Below are 16,833 nucleotides of genomic sequence, written 5' to 3'. Positions count from 1 at the left end.
ATTGACTCAAAAGATCAAGCTCCATTTAATTTGTAAATAGTTCAACATTTCCTCACAGAGTTTCAAAAAATAAAACAATAATTTATGGTGAGATTTCGTCTTTGCTATCGCAATATTTTCCAAAAACTTAAAAACTTGAGTGTGGTTACTTAAAATCGATGACGACTTCTACTTCTGAAAAAGATTTAAACATTTACACCTCTGTTTATTGGCGATTCAAAGGGCTGTTTAAACATTGAAGTAACAACTGTACCACAACATACACACAAGTGCTGGCAGGCCATGGCTATTTATTTCTTCTTATTATTAGTGAGAAATTCGATGGCTTAGGTGTTTCAAATATATCAGCTTACTTTTCCAAGTCAGTAACCCAATTTATGTAGTTGTTCATCCCTGTCGCTAGGGGACTGTCGTCATACAGAGACTCTCCTTTGAAAAGAATAAACGCTTCCTGTTGCATGACGTCTGTCCTTCCGGCTCCGGTCCCCTATCAAGTGGAAAGGTAAAGAAATTTCAAGCGATGTAATCTAAATATATCTTGGACATCTTTCCGTCCAACGAGTGTTCATCTACTCTATTGTAATGATGTTTGTATTAAATGTTGCTCTCGGAGTTCATTTTGTCTTCATTTCACTTTTATTCATGAGGATTTACTTAGGATTGTGGAAGCGGTACCGATGTCTCCTCACGGCTGCCATTTTGTTAGCACTGCCCGGCTTTATTTAACTATTTTTTGCTCGGTTATATATGTATTCAACCGCTCCTACCACCTGGAAGATGCCGCTTGCTTATATCAAGTTTACTCAGGGTTTACTCTAGTGATACGTTCACGCTGGAGGCGGCCCTGGCTTGCTAGGCTAGTCGGTTAGCATCCCGTCTGACAGTATGTTCGGGTGAGTGATTGTCTTTATATCGGTCGTCACAGATGCTGATGCCCAAGAAGAATCGCATTGCTATCTACGAGCTCCTCTTCAAGGAGGGAGTCATGGTGGCCAAGAAAGACGTCCACCTGGCCAAGCATCCCGAGCTTGCTGACAAGAACGTGCCCAACCTTCATGTGATGAAAGCGATGCAGGTGAGACTTAAATCATGTGGATGTGAAGGAGAGAGGGATCAAGTGGCTGACTTGTTACCTTGATGCCAAATGTTGCGCTCTATAGCTGCTGTCAGGCCATGCAGCCATTCATCAATCCAGGTGCGAATCCGCTAGAAGTAGCCACAGCGAATCCTATGTTCCTGTGTGGTTGGAATATTGTGCTCTGTTCTGTGTACCAGTCACGATGCTTCCTATAGTTCTGGGAACACATTCATGCCATTGCTCTTAATTGCAAATGTTTATTTTTTTAATTGTGTTCATTTGACTGCTAGATGGTACTGAAATAGTTTGTCCAAAACAGCAGATGTCTTGTGGCTCTGGAATTGTGATCTGAAGATTTGGAAATGCTGTCCTCTTTGGGCTGACTGTTCTTGCGTCAAAAGATAACATTTCCTTTTGTCACAGCCACAAAAGAGTGTTTGAGCGACAGTTCCAGCTACTCTAACGTGGTTCAGTCAAAGCTCCTGTGGATTGTTGGGTGAGAGGAAAGTTGCAGTTGGAATGTCTGAGCTCTGACATTGCCACAGTGTCTTGTTTGAATGCAACGAATCCAAGTCAGTCTGAGGAAGACAAAGACAAACTTTTAGAGCAGGGTTCTCCTTGATCTCGGGGGGCCCACCTTTCCCAGAACAAATGCCCCCCCGAGGCCCATTCTATAGGACTGATTCATTACTCTGGATTTCATTTGTGATCAATAACCATATTTAATCTACTTACACACCAAAACCTTGTGAAATGGCATGAAACTATGTGATCATTGCCATTTGTCATGGAAAGGTCCAACCAGCAGCAGAACCAGGTGCAAGTCATTCATCAAATTTATTAAGAAAAAAAAGAAAAACAATACACTTGATGCCAACTGTTGAGAAAATTTGGAAAGCTGAAATAAATGTGAATAAAACAAATAATTAAACCATGTCTAAGTCTCATAAAATAAAACGATATATTTAAACTCCAAAGAAGATATGTGTAAATGAAAGTATCGCCATAAAATGTTCCAATTAATTTTCAGAACTGCTTCAACAGGTGCTTTGATGAATAGTTTTTACTGTTGAGGGGGACATAACTTTTTTCTTTTCAAGAACTTCTCCATAGTTGTTAACCATCACAGATTTGCAGCTGTCAATTCAGTGACTCACTACTGCCACCATATGTGGCTCATGTATTAAAACTGTCGTCTCACGGTAGAAAGGTGCACAACTAAGAAGCTTTTAGCAGCCCTCTAGGGGGCGCCCGCGGCCCAACCATGGGCTCTGGCCTGATGGTTAAGAATCACTGTTTTAGAGGATATGAAGGGCTTGACTTTTGAAGTTGTCACTGTAGACGTGAGAATGAATCGGACCTCAGCGAGGATGCGTCTGTGGCCTCGCAGATCTGAGACGCTTGGTTAATCCTTATTTATGGAGGAACGTCTTCTCTCCCACTGCAGTCCCTGAAGTCATGTGGCTACGTCAAGGAGCAATTCGCCTGGCGTCACTTTTACTGGTACCTCACCAACGAGGGCATCCAGTACCTGAGAGACTTCCTCCACCTTCCCTCTGAGATTGTGCCGGCCACCCTCCGCCGCCAGACTCGCCCCGACACCGCCAGGCCCAGGCCCAAGGGTGAGTGCCACAATTGCACCACGGTTGCGCTGCATATTGGTGTCGACACTTTGGTATGGGCCTGTTTTCTGTGTCTGCTTTTCTGCTCATCCACTGGGTCCATTGTGCTGGACGTTTCAGCCCGAATTAAGAGATGAAATGTAGCATGTTTGGGTTTCCAGTGTCAGTTACGACAGCTGAGTGTTTGCTTTGCCCACAGGAGTGGAAGGAGAGAGACCTGCTCGTCTGAACCGTGGAGAGGCTGACAGAGATGCCTACAGGCGATCTGCTCCCCGTACGTACACTGCTGCTCAGGAACACAAGAGCCTGGTGATGTGTGCTGTTCTCACCTACCCTTTTCTTTCCCAGCTGGTGCTGACAAGAAAGCAGAGGCCGGCGCTGGAGCTGCTGCCGACTTCCAATTCGTAAGTGAAGATGTGTTTTTACTCCCTGATGTTGTTTTCATCGCAAGTCTTGCGCCTTGATTTCAATTTGTGACACGGTTTCCTTCCTCGTGCAGAGGGGCGGCTTTGGACGCGGCAGAGGACAGCAGCCTCAGTAAATTTGACCTACTCTTGTACAATAAAAATTCAAAACACCTCTCTTGTCTGGTGCTCATTTTTAGAGACGAACTGAATTTGCAACATTTATGCTTTACCTGCAATAATCGCGACAGATGAATCAAATGGCCTGGAGGTGCTGGAATCGTCTTCAGTTCAGTTGACTGTTTGAATGTTGGCTGCATCTCAGGTGCACAGGTGTATTCGCGGTATTGACGTGCAGTTTAGATCCAGCAACGATTTTTTTCAGATGGCCAAGTAACACTGTAGAGGAGCAGCAGGTTTGACTTCTGGGGAAACTAATGAAAATCCGATTAAAAAAAAAAAACAACAATGACCATCTGCCTGAAACTTTTAAATGGCCCTTGAAGGATGAAGGCAACTGATGTTGCATGTGTTGCCTGGTCATTTCTGCTTGACAGAGAGACGGGTTGTACAGAAGGTGTTCTTGAATCAATTGGAAACCAAAAACCAGGAGGATGTAGGAGGGGAAACATAGCGAAGCCAGTGCTCCAGGTAAAACACTGCACTCCTGAGTACTGTAGGTACTTTATCAGAATAATTCCAAGTCAGGTTGATTTTTGCTGAGGAGGAACTGCCTTTGAAATGACCCAGAAACACAAGCGGGAAGCCTGGTTGCATACAGATAGTCATGCAGCCACCAGCTAGTGATCGTGAAACCTGGCTGCCAGACTACTTTCACTTCATATGTAGGTACTTTAGCTTCATCATTTATTCAGTTGTTTTTGCTAGAATACTTGATTTCATCATATCCTGGTGGTTTGTCATCTGCTTTTTCAGTATTCACTCATTTTATATTTCATTTATACTACATTTATTTAGCATTTTACATGTTAAAAACAAGGTGTCAAACTGTACAAGGCTTGTTTGTTCTGCACTGCTCCCACAAGCTGTTTGGACTGCTTTTTCAGGAGATGCAGATGCAACACTAAACATGAGGAAGGTGGAGAAGATCAAAGAAATATGATGAAAAGTGCTCGCTAGAGTCACCGGTACGATCAACACATGTAAACAATGGAAAGAGACACGGGCGGGAGCTAAAGTAGGAAACTGAAATGTGAAGCTGATTGTGTCCAAGCGTGAAGTGGACTGGCCTGGCGCCACGGTGAGGAAGACGAGTTCGTCGCTGGAGATCCATAATGGACAGAAGAATGCCAGGGGTTCCTTGCTACACCCACATGACAAGGAGACGGTCGCATCAGTAGAAAAGGGTCCATTGCTTCTCTTCTTCTGTGCGCCACGTCACAATCGGTCACAGATCCCAGCACGTCATTATTTGCAGGTTTGAGACTGAGACTTTAATTTATACATTTATTTTTTTTTTTTATATTAATTATATCTTCCAACTGCTTGACTACACATTTTCAATACAAGTGTCATCAAGCACTTTTTCCCCACAATATTTTGTATTTTTTTAAGTGATTACTTGTACTTGATGACTTTTTACTCTGTCATCTGTAAATACATTTTCTTTTCTTTCCAAAAACTTTAGATTTACCTTTTTTTGTTTAACTATTTCCTGATTGAGAACCTTTTCCAATTCTAATTAGTCCTTTTTGAAAACTTCAATATATCTGGAATTTAACTTCTAAGACTTTTTTCTTTTGAAAAGATCATGAACTATAATAATTCCACTTGAGCACCTGTGTATGTTATTAAATCTAGAACGAATGATGATGCGTAAATGACAAATGCCCTGTCACTCAACTGGTCCTAAAGAGGAAACAAAGAGAAGTCAGGCACAAATGTGAAATACTGGTGTTTTATTTGTTGGCACATTTATATTACAATCTTCAGTCTTCTCGCACTGGTTTTATTCCACAGTCCCCAAAAAATGACGAGAAAATGAAAGAGCTCCAGTGACACATGGACCTTGTCAAACACATTTACACGTATGTAACTTCAAGGCTGAGGTAAACTTCTGTGAGTGTTGACGTTCTTCATGTGTTTGAAGGGTGGAAATTCAATCGGAGGACGCAGTACCCACTTTGGCCACTAGAGAGGGCGATAGACCCCTCTTTTCGCTGATCTCCAGATCAAGCGTCCCGAAGCCTGAAGGCCTCAGAGCCTGACAGTTTTCTCACCACACAGAGACGCATCAATCACAGAGTCCATTAAATCGAGAAATTTTAAGTTAAAAATAACAAATCCTACTAATCGCTCCTTCCACCCGCTGCAGGGGGGGGACGTGAGGGGGGCAGCGTCAGCTATTTACAGCTAGTTTCAAAAACAAGAGAACAAATGGAAACGGCAAGCAAAGAAGAAGTGGTTAACAACAATCTCTGGCTGAATCCCGTCGCCGTACCTGGCACACCTGGACTGATGTTTACTCAGGGTTCGGTTGTCTCTTTAAACATCACAAAGACCCGATAAGAGCGTCGTAAACGGGGACTTCGACCACCACGCCCTCATGCCAGACGGTGATAAGCACTGAGGTCAAAGTCACACAAATGCGACGGACGCCAGCACAGTGAAAAGCGGGACTCTGGGTTTCAGTCGCAGGACAGCCGGTGCTCTGAATGATGGGGAAACATTTGCTTGCAAAAGAGAACGACATTCGGTCTGCGAGAAGCTTCCGGCGACTGAAACCTGCTTCAAGTCATTTGAACTAAACGGTTGGGTGAGAGGAAAGTTGCAGTTGGAATGTCTGAGCTCTGACATTGCCAAAGTGTCTTGTTTGAATGCAACGACTCCAAGTCACATTAAACAGTTAAAGTTAAGGACTCAAAAGTTACTCAACGTCCATGTGAAACTTTATTGACACACCACGGTAAGTGGAGTCTCAAAATGTGCGGAAAACCAACCGAAAAAGGATTTATCCAATGCAAATATTGTGAGATCAGATCAACTTCCCCCAGCTGACTCAGATTAGAGGACAACTTTGCCGTCACTCAACTATTTTACAAGTGATTACCAAGTGCCACAGATTTTGAAGAAAAAGACGACTGACAATCTTCTCTTCTTCCCAAAACCAGTGGTGGTTGTTCATCAGCCACGGTCAGCGGCCGGACAGAAGAGTCATCTGAGCTTCAACTACTTGTTCTTCAGCAGCCTTCATGACAGCAGAGAAATGTTAACCGTGACTCGAAGTCGGCCAAGGAATCCTGGCGGTTTCACTCCAGCCTCCATCGTCTGTCAAATCTTAACAAGGTCAAAAGAATCGTTCTAAAAACTAGTGCCATGTTTTAATCAGTTCTTCCAGCCTGCGTTGAAATGACGTGCAGCATCACAGACCGCCGGCGAGTTGTTGTCATTTGTCCTCCAGCCTTTGATCTATACAGAAATAAACAATTATACAATAAAACTCTCTGACTTGCTATCTACAGCGCCTCCAGTTTCACAGTATTGAGCCAGCTGCACGAGCGCGCACCAGGCAGAGCGACCCGCTCAGCCAAAGAGCCAACGTTAGAGAAAACAAACAAACAAAAAAAACTAGTATCCAAAAGCATTTTTCATGTTAAAAACAAGGTGTCAAACTGTACAAGGCTTGTTTGTTCTGCACTGCTCCCACAAGCTGTTTGGACTGCTTTTTCAGGAGATGCAGATGCAACACTAAACATGAGGAAGGTGGAGAAGATCAAAGAAATATGATGAAAAGTGCTCGCTAGAGTCACCGGTACGATCAACACATGTAAACAATGGAAAGAGACACGGGCGGGAGCTAAAGTAGGAAACTGAAATGTGAAGCTGATATGTGAAGATTGTGTCCAAGCGTGAAGTGGACTGGCCTGGTGCCACGGTTAGGAAGACGAGTTCGTCGCTGGAGATCCATAACGGACAGAAGAATGCCAGGGGTTCCTTGCTACACCCATATGACAAGGAGACGGTCGCATCAGTAGAAAAGGGTCCATCGGGGGAGAGAATGCTGGAATAACCGCTCAACAACACACCTTCCTCTCACTTTAAGTCTCTCACGCACGCCTCCATTAGCAGCATCTTAACAGAAGCGTCTCTCACAGCTCCACCACCAAACATGCACCGCGTCACAACCTCCATCAGTGGCCTGGCTGGCGTCTGAGCAAGCCGCTTCTCTTCTTCTGTGCACCACGTCACAATCGGCCACAGATCCCAGCACGTCATTATTTGCAGGTTTGAGACTGAGGCGGGCAGTTTGGACGACACGTTTGTCTTCTTCAGTGTCGGGACTCGGTGGGAAAGTGTGGGTGGCTTTACATTACAGGCTGACATTCCTTCACTCCCAGTTCAGAGTGAAACTGTAGTGATTGGCTTCTGAGAGAAACAAGTTTATAAGAGACATACACGAACACGAGAAGGAGCAACAGAAAACGAGCCTCACCACGAGTCTGCACGGGGCGTCACGGTGCTCATGCAAGACTAGTCACTTCCCACGTATCCAAATAGTTCCTATCCTCATAAACAAGAGGGGGGCGGGCAGCACATGGAGGGGAACATTCATACACAGAAACAAATAAATGGAGGACACCTTAAAAGGGACCACCGAAAGCCTTCTGTTGAAGCACTAAGTTTACACTTTTACGTGACGACAGTAAAAAGTAGTTCTTGCATTCAATAAACACCGCGCTAAGGGTGCGGAGGGGAGGGGCAGGGTTGGGGCGAGCCGAGGACAGTTCATGCAGTTTCAGTCGAAAGAAAATCTGAATGGAGGAAAGGGCGTCGGGAGAAAAAAAACATACAAAGTGTCTTTCACTTGTCAAGTCTGTGCCACCGATCTGGCACAAAGTAGTTGGCAAGGCAAACCATGTCTTAGAGAGAGCAGAGAGAAGAAGAGTAGAACACAAATAAGAGCGCAAGTGGTGGTGAAAGCTTTGGGAGGTTTCAGTGATGCTTTTAGTTATCTGATACCAGACACGGAGCTCTGATTGATGCTGTAGGTGGGGGAGAGGTCTCCGCCTATCGTGGCCACCAGGGGTGTTCCGTTACTGGTCAGGCAGCTCTCCTGCAGAGCCTCGAAGTAGGTGGCCTGCACCGGCTTGTGACACTGCAACAATTGGACGGCATCGCCTATTTTGAACCATTCCCTTTTCCTGCCTGTTGACAGAGCGAGACACCATTGTGAGAGCCAGTCCAGACATGTGAGACGACACAGGAGGGGCAGAAGAGCAATCATGGGAACACTACACGGCGTCAGGAGGACATCACACTTGCCAACATTAAGCAGGAGGACGCCACATGCTAGCACACGGCCGGGAAAGAAAGGGTGTTTACCGATGCTGACGAGGTCTTCCCAGTCGTCCAGAACCTCTGTGACAATCAGAACGTAGACGTAGGTTCTATGTTTCCTCTCCTGGTTCTGTCAAGGCGAACATTAGGCGTTATGAAGGACTTCTACTTCACTGAGAAGCGCAGAAGATGAGAACGGAGGCTCACCTCAAACACGCCAACCAAGCGACCGAGAGTCCCCTTCACACCGGCCTGTAACAGTAGATAAGATTGAGAAACGTGAGACGACACCTTAGGATTCTAGTGCGCCTCCAATACACACAGCCATAAAAGAGACATGAGGTTCTTGCATTAATCTTAAAGTAACATTCAATACTATTTAGGACCCGTTTAAGACCTTCAAACATAATTGAAGACCCCAGATCAGCACCAGTGAAATACACAATTTCCCATAGCGGTGGGCACTGTGACTCCCACAGGGCATCACCATATTTACAGTATACAAGATTTATTAACACTTAAAGATGAACTCTCAGGTGATCATACGTACTGTCCAAAATGTTTCTAACCCAGGGTTTCTGGACATGTTCAGCAGAAGAGCCAACCCGAGTAAGATGGACTGTATCTTAATTCAGATCTGGGAATCATTTATGATCCTTGTGGGAAAGAGTCAAGTTGTCGGAGGTAAAAGTCATGTCGGAGTGACTGGGCACTGGGTGAGCACTATGGATTCCAGACAGATAGAACCCCAACAGCTGTTTATCACAATGAGCATTTGCTCTCCCATTAGATTTGCTTCGCAAGAAAAGTCTACAGTGTCAGCAGACCAGAGTGATACCATTAACAGGAACATGGTAGGTATTCACTTTATGGAAAATCAGGATTGAGGGGAGCCACAAAGAATGACCTTTTAACCTGATAGAATTGGAACTGGAATTGTTTTTTTTGGGAGGGGGGGGGGAATTGAGATTCATTGATTCAGCATGCAATTAAAAAATATATTTATTTTGGCTGGGGGTGTGTCTACCATATTCAAAAAATACAGGCAATACATCATTCTATGGCATGGTAACATCTGATACAATCAATATATAAACACTTGTTCCCCGTAAGCCAGGCCTACATATTATTAAATGATGCACGATACATTGATATGGATAACATAGCTTTAACTCTACTGAACTGTATCAAGAAAAATATCAAAATATTAAATCATTGTTCAATGTTAGTACAATGCAGTACAACTATCATTTGCTTAAATCAAATCAGAGAAAGGAGCAGCTGCACATAAATAGTATAAACACAACCCTGGTTGCAGTGTTGAGGGGCATCCTCACGCCCAAAGCTCTGGGGTTCGAGACTGGGTTCCGCGTTTGTATTGAGTACAATGGATCACTCTGGCAGGAGTCAGTCGAAGGACAGCAAAGTAGACCCAGTAAATTTTCAAAGTTCAACACTGTATCAGTGCAGACTATGAATCACGCTTTACGTGGAAGCTGCACAGCGTCTACGGAGCCAGTTATGCTCTATTTGACGCCATAGACACTGAGGAAATGATCAAATCAAAGAGAACACGTGAGACATAAGTTGGGCAGTCCACATATTCTTCCTGCTTGGTTGTCAGACGCCGCAGTCACTGCTGAAATGGATCGGTGGATTGGGGCTCACAAAGCTCGCCTCTGTGGCATGGGTTTGTGCAGTCTTAGAGGCACAAGAGAATTGTTTATCAAAAAGGTTACTGCAATTGACAGTGGCTCTTTTGGGAGAAAGGGTTTCATACAGTACCATATAGTTAAGACAGTGGCACTAATGATGACGACAACTACCGTCCTCCTGAAAAAATGGGCACCAAGCTACAAACATCTAGGCGCACTCAACCACCCATCCATCCATCCATCCATCCATCCATCTAACTACTATACCGAACTCGCATCCTAAAAAAAAAAAGAAACAAGCGGTTGATCTGTTTTTAAACCAACAGGATGCAAGGTGAACTCCGAGTGAAGGAGAAAGTCAAGTTAAGACCACCTCACATCTTTGTCGCTTCCAGTTTCAGTCTATTAATAAAAGTAGAGCCCTGCGAGTGCCCCCCACCTCCCTCATAGTCTTAGTTACCAACTGTCACGCACAGGATCAAATGGGCAATGAGCCCCCAATTAGACACCCCAAGACATACCAGGAATAAAGTAATAGGCCAAAAGTCAACCCGTATGAATTTATAAAGATGTCATACCATCTTGCTCAGTCCAAATCTGCTCAGCTCTGTTGGGGAGGACATTTTACACCAATGAAGTTATACAACACCGTCCTGAGACTTACTCTTACAGGCGAGCAGCGCGACTCAGCATAAGCACGGATTACGGACACACAGTCAGACAAAGGCACCGTCTTAAACCTTTGACCTGCTCTAGTGAGCGTCTTCACCCTCATCCTTGGCCAAACCCCAAACCAATGGGCAGAAGCCATCAGTCAGCACTTGTGGTCATCAGAATGAGCTTGTTGGGATTAGGATATGTCCTGTTACACCACCGTCTAATAAGAAGCTTAGGAAAACCCCCAAAGCACAGTGATGCAGGGAAACACGTTTGCGAAACGGCCTTTCATCACCTTCGTGAAACCTTCCCCATGATGCCACTGCGCCCCTGACTCTGTAGAAATGTGTTGGCAAGCAGCAGCGTTCTGCAGCCGCCAAAGCTCCCAAACAGCAGCCACCAGGATAAGAGATGATATCAGCATCAGTCACTGTGATGGATCACACACACAGAAAAGGCTTTATGGTCAGTGACCCGCCAACAACTGACAGCTGGGGCGTGGCTCTGTCGCCATCGGTTCTAAATGCCAATGCGATGGACAGCATGTTCACTCAAGGGACACCAGGCTTGGGTGATTGATGCAGGTTGTATAAGCAAGATAATGGCCTCAGAACTGCTTACCAATCCCAAGTCTCTGACCATTCTAAAATGTTGGTTACGTCAGCTAAAATGGTCCCTCTATCTGCTCTGTGACTCCACTCTGTAGCGCCGGTGGTAATCCCAAAGTACAATGAGCGGCTATTCAAGCATCCATCGCTGTCTGACCTCCTCGGACACCTAAACACAGCTTTGTAACACGATGCAGCTGCATGTTGCTAGGCTCTCTCGCCATTCATGTAAGTAGGATGCCAGCAGGGATGAAATGGGTCTGAGAGCACTGTATTGGGCCCAGTGATAAATATGGATATGATTTAATAGAAGTGAAATATAATACATCCTATGAGCTGGTACTGAGAACAATTTGCCACGCTGCAAATGGACTGTTTCTCAGAACATCACTTCTGGCTAGAAAAACTTTTGCTGACCTACACTACATAACATCTGGGGTCACAGATATCGGATAGAAAAGAACAGTAATGAGTGTGGATGTAGATTTTTGTATATTTGAGAAGCTGCCAAGTCCATCTCTTCCTGTTGAGACTTTGGTGACATTTTTAGAGAATGGCATTGTAGCAATAAGGAAACCCATGAGAGCTGCAATGATTAGTTATCATCAGTCATCAATGACGTCGACAGCAAAAATTGGTAGACGTCACCTCTGTGCATCCCGCATGTTTGTGTAAACACACACAGGCCGCGGGATGGGCATTGAGAACCGGTTGTTACTCAGAAGCAGTGAGAAATTGTCAGATTCTCCAGAATCACGAAGATACGTTAATGTCAGTTCCTCTTGTTGGCTCCTGACTGAGATCCGGCTCTAACTCGCTGTGCGCCCCTCGATCCGCGTCACCACCTCAGGCTGACCGGTTCCAGTTCCAGTCACGGAGGAGTTTGAGCACCGATGAACAGTAAAGTGTTCAAATGTGTGGCATTGTTTTGTTTACAAAGATGTTGAGAAATGTCCTGTCTGTCTCCGCAGGAAACATGTATAGTGTCGTGCACCGATAGTAAGTAGAACTTTACTAGGGAGAGACACTGAATGCATAGTTTTATTCCAATCAGACCTTTTGAGCATGTTGATCAGATATACAGTAGTATAAGATATACATACTGTATATGAACATTGATGATTTTTAATTGTTCATGTATGACCAATAAAGACTTATGTTTAGATTAAATAATGTTCCTGGATTATGTGTCATTATCTGTTCAATATGCTTGTGTAAAAGCATATGGTGTCCGAGTACCACAGTGAGATGACTTAACAGTAAAGATGATTTAAGCAACCTTAGGTTAAACAGAAATTCAAGGTAGGTGCAAACAAAAGTACTCGAGATTAGTGGACGAATAGAAAAAATAAACAGACTAGTCGACAATGAAAATAATACTCAATCACACCCCTAAAACCCATAGAACTCTACTAAAACATCCTGTCATTTGAGATTCTATTCAAAGTGTTGGTCAATAATTTATACCTCACACCTACACACACAGCACCAAAATGTATAATATAATCAGCCCATTCATAAAGCATGCATTAACAAGAGCTGTTTAGTAAAGTAGTTACCATGAATAACACCGTTTTGGGATATGTCTCATCTTAAATAAGCACTGTGCTGATGAAGGAATCTGAGTCTGAGCATCATTGATCATAAGACACCTTCAAAACACTTTACTCCGAACAAAAAAGCACAGTATTGTCTGTGAGATCTGGCGATAAACATGGCTGTTATACTGAATGACCTACAATAATCCTTTGTTGAGCTTCTACATTTCCTGGTCAGGTGACTCCATCTGCACTCAGCAACAAGGCCACCTCAATTACATCCTAATGCTGCTACGCTTTATTTAAGCCAAACTGTGTAAGGTGAGGTGGTGATCCCTGTGTCTTTCTACACAGTGGTGCACTCGGGAAGGATCCTGCGAGACTCACTGAACAATGAATGTAGAGCGCATATGATTCCTTGACAAAATGTATCATGACTGAACTAGTATCACCATATAACTTCACTTCTGTGTCTTATTGACAGACTTCATGATTCAACGATTTCAATTGCAAGAGAAAAAAGGGAAGAATACAAACCTCCTCACAAACTTCCCGTGCTGCAGCAACATTGGGCTCCTCTTCAGGCTCCATTCCTCCCCCAGGAACAATCCACTTGTCTGGGTGTCGACTGCTGCTTACCAGCAGAACCTTACAAGAAAAAAAGATTTTAAAGACAGTCTAAATCAATAGTGAACACTAATGTGATGTTTTGACAGCATGTCAGCTGACAGGGAGACGACAAATTAGTCAACAATGGTCAAACAATCCCACCCAATTATACTTCAGCAGGATGGACAGAAATGTCATGTGTCTTTGAAACCTGTCCACTTCACAGTATGTATGTTTGGTGGATTGCATTGCTGACACATAATTTTAAATGGATGGAATCACATTAGCAGCAAAGGAAGCAATGCTGAAACCTCAAAACCTTTATAAAAGGTGCATTGGTGCTAGTCAGAGATGACTACAGAAGGCAGTTCTGCAAGACAACACTGTAACATACTTTCAACATACAAAGCTTTAAAAAGTCTTGCAATAAAAATCAAAAATCTAATTGAGCATTTGCTGGTGAAATAATACTCATTATTTCCACCTTCCACTGGTGATTTTACTCAACAGTTTGTGATGGTACAGTATTTCAGAGTGCCTAGGCAATTACATTTGGCCTGCCATGTGCTTGTGAACTTAAGTTGAGTGCATACTTTCATTTCGGTTGACCTCCAGAATCTTCTACACAATCAATCTCTACAGCAGAGCGCTTTTGATACAGTTAAAACGGAACATTAAGTATGTCATGGTTAAAATGGAATCAACTGATTGCAGCGACTCACCATTTCAGTACTTTCACGCGGAAGATTAAAGTTAAAAAGAAATGTTCTCAATTATCCACTTCCTGAAGCCTATCAACAAAACAATAAGGCAATAATCCATCAACCATGTATGCGTGAATGAAAGTGGATTTTGCGATAGAGCATGACATGGTACATAGCTGCTTCACCAATGAACAAATTCAGTCAAAAAAGAAAATGTGCTCAAGTCTCCTGTATTGGTGTTTAATAGGTTGATCGTTCCCAACCCACATGTTCAAAAAGTAAATCAAATAATTTTCAGAACAGACAGACAGACCACTTCCACGCCAAATTTGCCATTTTGTTTTCCTATAAAGTAAGCGGCTTTATTGGTGGGAACAGACTGAAGAGTAAAATCCTAGATCTGGCCCAATGCCTGCAGTCGCTGTTATGAGTTAACAGGTTTGATCTGGAAAACAGCTTGTTTACAGTTATGAGCAAATGCTGTGAACGATTTAGCCTCTACATGAACTACACTCGCTATTTATTCCAACAGCTTTTATCAGCTTGTGAAACACTTGCCTTACAATGAAATCTTTGTGTCTGTCAGTTGTTTGTGTATCAGTTCCCGAACTGTTTTGGATCAGCGATCACTGGACACTCACTGCCCGGGCGGGTTTCACACTCAGGTACTGGCGGCACCTTGACAGCAGGGTGTCAAAATATTAAGCACTAAATCAAGGTGTAACTCTTCTTTACCCACAAAAACCATCAAAGTTCTGCAGCAACGGAATATAAAGCACACGTTTTTAAAAACGAACCGGTGTAACGGCCGGTGCTTTCTACGGCAAGGACAACTAACATCCCAATGTTTGGTTAGCACTTCCAGTTGCCGATGTACTTCCGTTGGAAAATAACACGTTGGGCGTTCAGAGGCATCGGAATTTGGGATTACGCACTAAGACGCATTTTAGGGAAGCAATTCAGCTCAGAATGTGTCGCAGGAGGCGAACATTGTCCAGGAGCCGGTTGTAAGGGCTAGTTAGCATTACCATGCAGCTAACGTCGGGGTGCTATCGAACAGCTAAAGCAGCTTACATAACACCGAGTCGGCACTGCAAATGAAAAAAACTCAAAATGGCAGGATTCCACACGCATATGTGAAGCTGCCATATACGTTGAGGCGATAAGACACTGGTGCGTTCTTATTAAGCATACAGCTGAGCGATAAACTGGATGGAGCGACGGCTGCTACCGTTAGCTCGGCCTGCCAGGCGGCAGCATCCTCGGACTCACCTCCTCCTCCGACTCGCTCCTGAAGCACAGGCAGGCTGCCCGCTTCTTGTAGCCATCCCCGTCGTAAGTTCGGGTCTGGTTAGACTTGAGCTTCATCATTTCGGCGGCGAAAAAGTTCCAAAGTACGGTCACGTTGAACAAGTGGGAAAGCTGGATGTACCGGACGCAAAGTCTTCCTCCGGGGAAACTCGGCGTTTGAATTAACAGAGACAACTTCTTCTTCGCTTCATTTTCCCAAACCTCGGCAACATCTAAGGCACGGTCGCCATTACTCGGAACCGTTCCGCCCACAACGTAGTTTAACCTTTCGTAGTTCGGAGAGCGGGTGAATCACCTATGTTGCGAGCCAAGGTGGTTATGACGTAATCGGCGGTGCGTTATGTTTTGGTGCGGTGCATTGTGGGTAACAGAGTCACAGGTGTGAGGTGTACTGCTCAAGGGCCCGGGAATCATCACTTCCTTTTTTTGTTTTTACATTCAATATTGCTGGGTCTCGCATTATTAACTCAGCAAATCTATTTATGAAAAACTTAAAATAACCACTGCCTGCCGTCACGAACAAAAATGCAAATACTCTTATGGTTGTGGTCAAACATACCAGAAAAAAATGATGCGTGCAATATGTAGCGCAAATGAACATATGTTTTACAACGCTGTGGTGATGTGATATCCCGCCCCTAAGACTCACAAAGACGAAACTACACTACTCACTACACTCACTTTTCTGTGGGCATTTCCATTGAGTCACTTATACTTAATATATCTGAATTAATGAATCCATTAATTCTACAACATTTTTATTGTGGTAATTTATATGACGATATGACCTCAGTCTTGTGTATTGTTTGTATCAAAATAAATAAATAATCCTTAAGAGTCACCGTCAGGTGGAAAAATGTACTATATGTTTCTTATATACATGGCAAATTAAGCTGTCTCTGAGTCTGATGGTTACATTCAATATTCATCATCTTAAACTACTTTAACTTAAGATTTCTGACAATGTCATAAATTGCTTACTGTTGTTTTGAAGACTACTTCATTATTATATATTATATTATCATTATCAGTGTTAAGGTTTATCAAGTGATCATCTTTTTTCCCCACGTCTATTTTTGTTCTTGTACGGATCAAAATTAAAATGTATTATAAAACACAATCGTACTTTGTTCCTTTAATATTATCTCTTAAATGAAACAACAGCTGTGGAAAGAGTCCTGTGGTAAAATATTTATTACCTTCCTTTTCTATTTTTATTTTTCCTCATAGTTTAAAATATCTATTTATTTTTATTTTTAATAGTACCTCTTCAATACTTATTACTTTTATTATGAAGAATTTTCTTCACATAATAACGTTTTCCGAACTGAAATCCATATGAGCAGTAC

The 16,833-nt window shown here is 43.4% G+C and overlaps 2 protein-coding genes across 3 annotated transcripts; one reads left to right on the top strand and one right to left on the bottom strand.

The window, feature by feature from the left end:
• Positions 1-403: 403 nt before the first annotated feature.
• rps10 (ribosomal protein S10) lies at positions 404-3,279 on the top strand. Its single transcript, XM_053868920.1, has 6 exons — positions 404-502; positions 926-1,075; positions 2,526-2,700; positions 2,900-2,974; positions 3,049-3,104; positions 3,200-3,279. Exons 2-6 carry the CDS (start codon positions 926-928, stop codon positions 3,239-3,241), a joined length of 498 nt encoding a protein of 165 aa, XP_053724895.1. The 5' UTR covers positions 404-502; the 3' UTR covers positions 3,242-3,279.
• Positions 3,280-4,997: 1,718 nt separating this feature from the next.
• Positions 4,998-15,802, bottom strand: nudt3b (nudix (nucleoside diphosphate linked moiety X)-type motif 3b). Of its 2 annotated transcripts, XM_053868869.1 has the most exons (6): positions 15,446-15,802; positions 13,398-13,508; positions 8,610-8,654; positions 8,448-8,532; positions 8,085-8,270; positions 4,998-6,533 (listed from the first exon to the last, which is right to left on the bottom strand). In XM_053868869.1, exons 1-6 carry the CDS (start codon positions 15,542-15,544, stop codon positions 6,511-6,513), a joined length of 549 nt encoding a protein of 182 aa, XP_053724844.1. In that variant the 5' UTR covers positions 15,545-15,802; the 3' UTR covers positions 4,998-6,510. The 2 variants fall into 2 exon arrangements, with proteins under 2 accessions (XP_053724844.1, XP_053724845.1); XM_053868870.1 differs by having other exon boundaries at positions 4,998-8,270.
• Between the last annotated feature and the right edge of the window lie 1,031 nt (positions 15,803-16,833).

Source organism: Synchiropus splendidus, chromosome 6, assembly GCF_027744825.2.
Source record: "Synchiropus splendidus isolate RoL2022-P1 chromosome 6, RoL_Sspl_1.0, whole genome shotgun sequence".
Taxonomy (NCBI): domain Eukaryota; kingdom Metazoa; phylum Chordata; class Actinopteri; order Syngnathiformes; family Callionymidae; genus Synchiropus; species Synchiropus splendidus.
The sequence above is the reverse complement of the archived record's forward strand: the minus strand, read 5'-3'. Positions and strand labels throughout refer to the sequence as shown.

Coding starts and splice junctions, on each gene's coding strand:
- rps10 (XM_053868920.1), top strand. CDS start 926: ATGCTGATGCCCAAGAAGAATCGCATTGCTATCTACGAGCTCCTCTTC. Junction 2,975..3,048: donor CTACAGGCGATCTGCTCCCC/GTACGTACACTG, acceptor TTTCTTTCCCAG/CTGGTGCTGACAAGAAAGCA. Junction 3,105..3,199: donor CTGCTGCCGACTTCCAATTC/GTAAGTGAAGAT, acceptor TTCCTCGTGCAG/AGGGGCGGCTTTGGACGCGG.
- nudt3b (XM_053868869.1), bottom strand. CDS start 15,544: ATGATGAAGCTCAAGTCTAACCAGACCCGAACTTACGACGGGGATGGC. Junction 13,509..15,445: donor GGAGCGAGTCGGAGGAGGAG/GTGAGTCCGAGG, acceptor TTTTCTTGTAAG/GTTCTGCTGGTAAGCAGCAG. Junction 8,655..13,397: donor CACGGGAAGTTTGTGAGGAG/GTTTGTATTCTT, acceptor CTACTGTTACAG/GCCGGTGTGAAGGGGACTCT.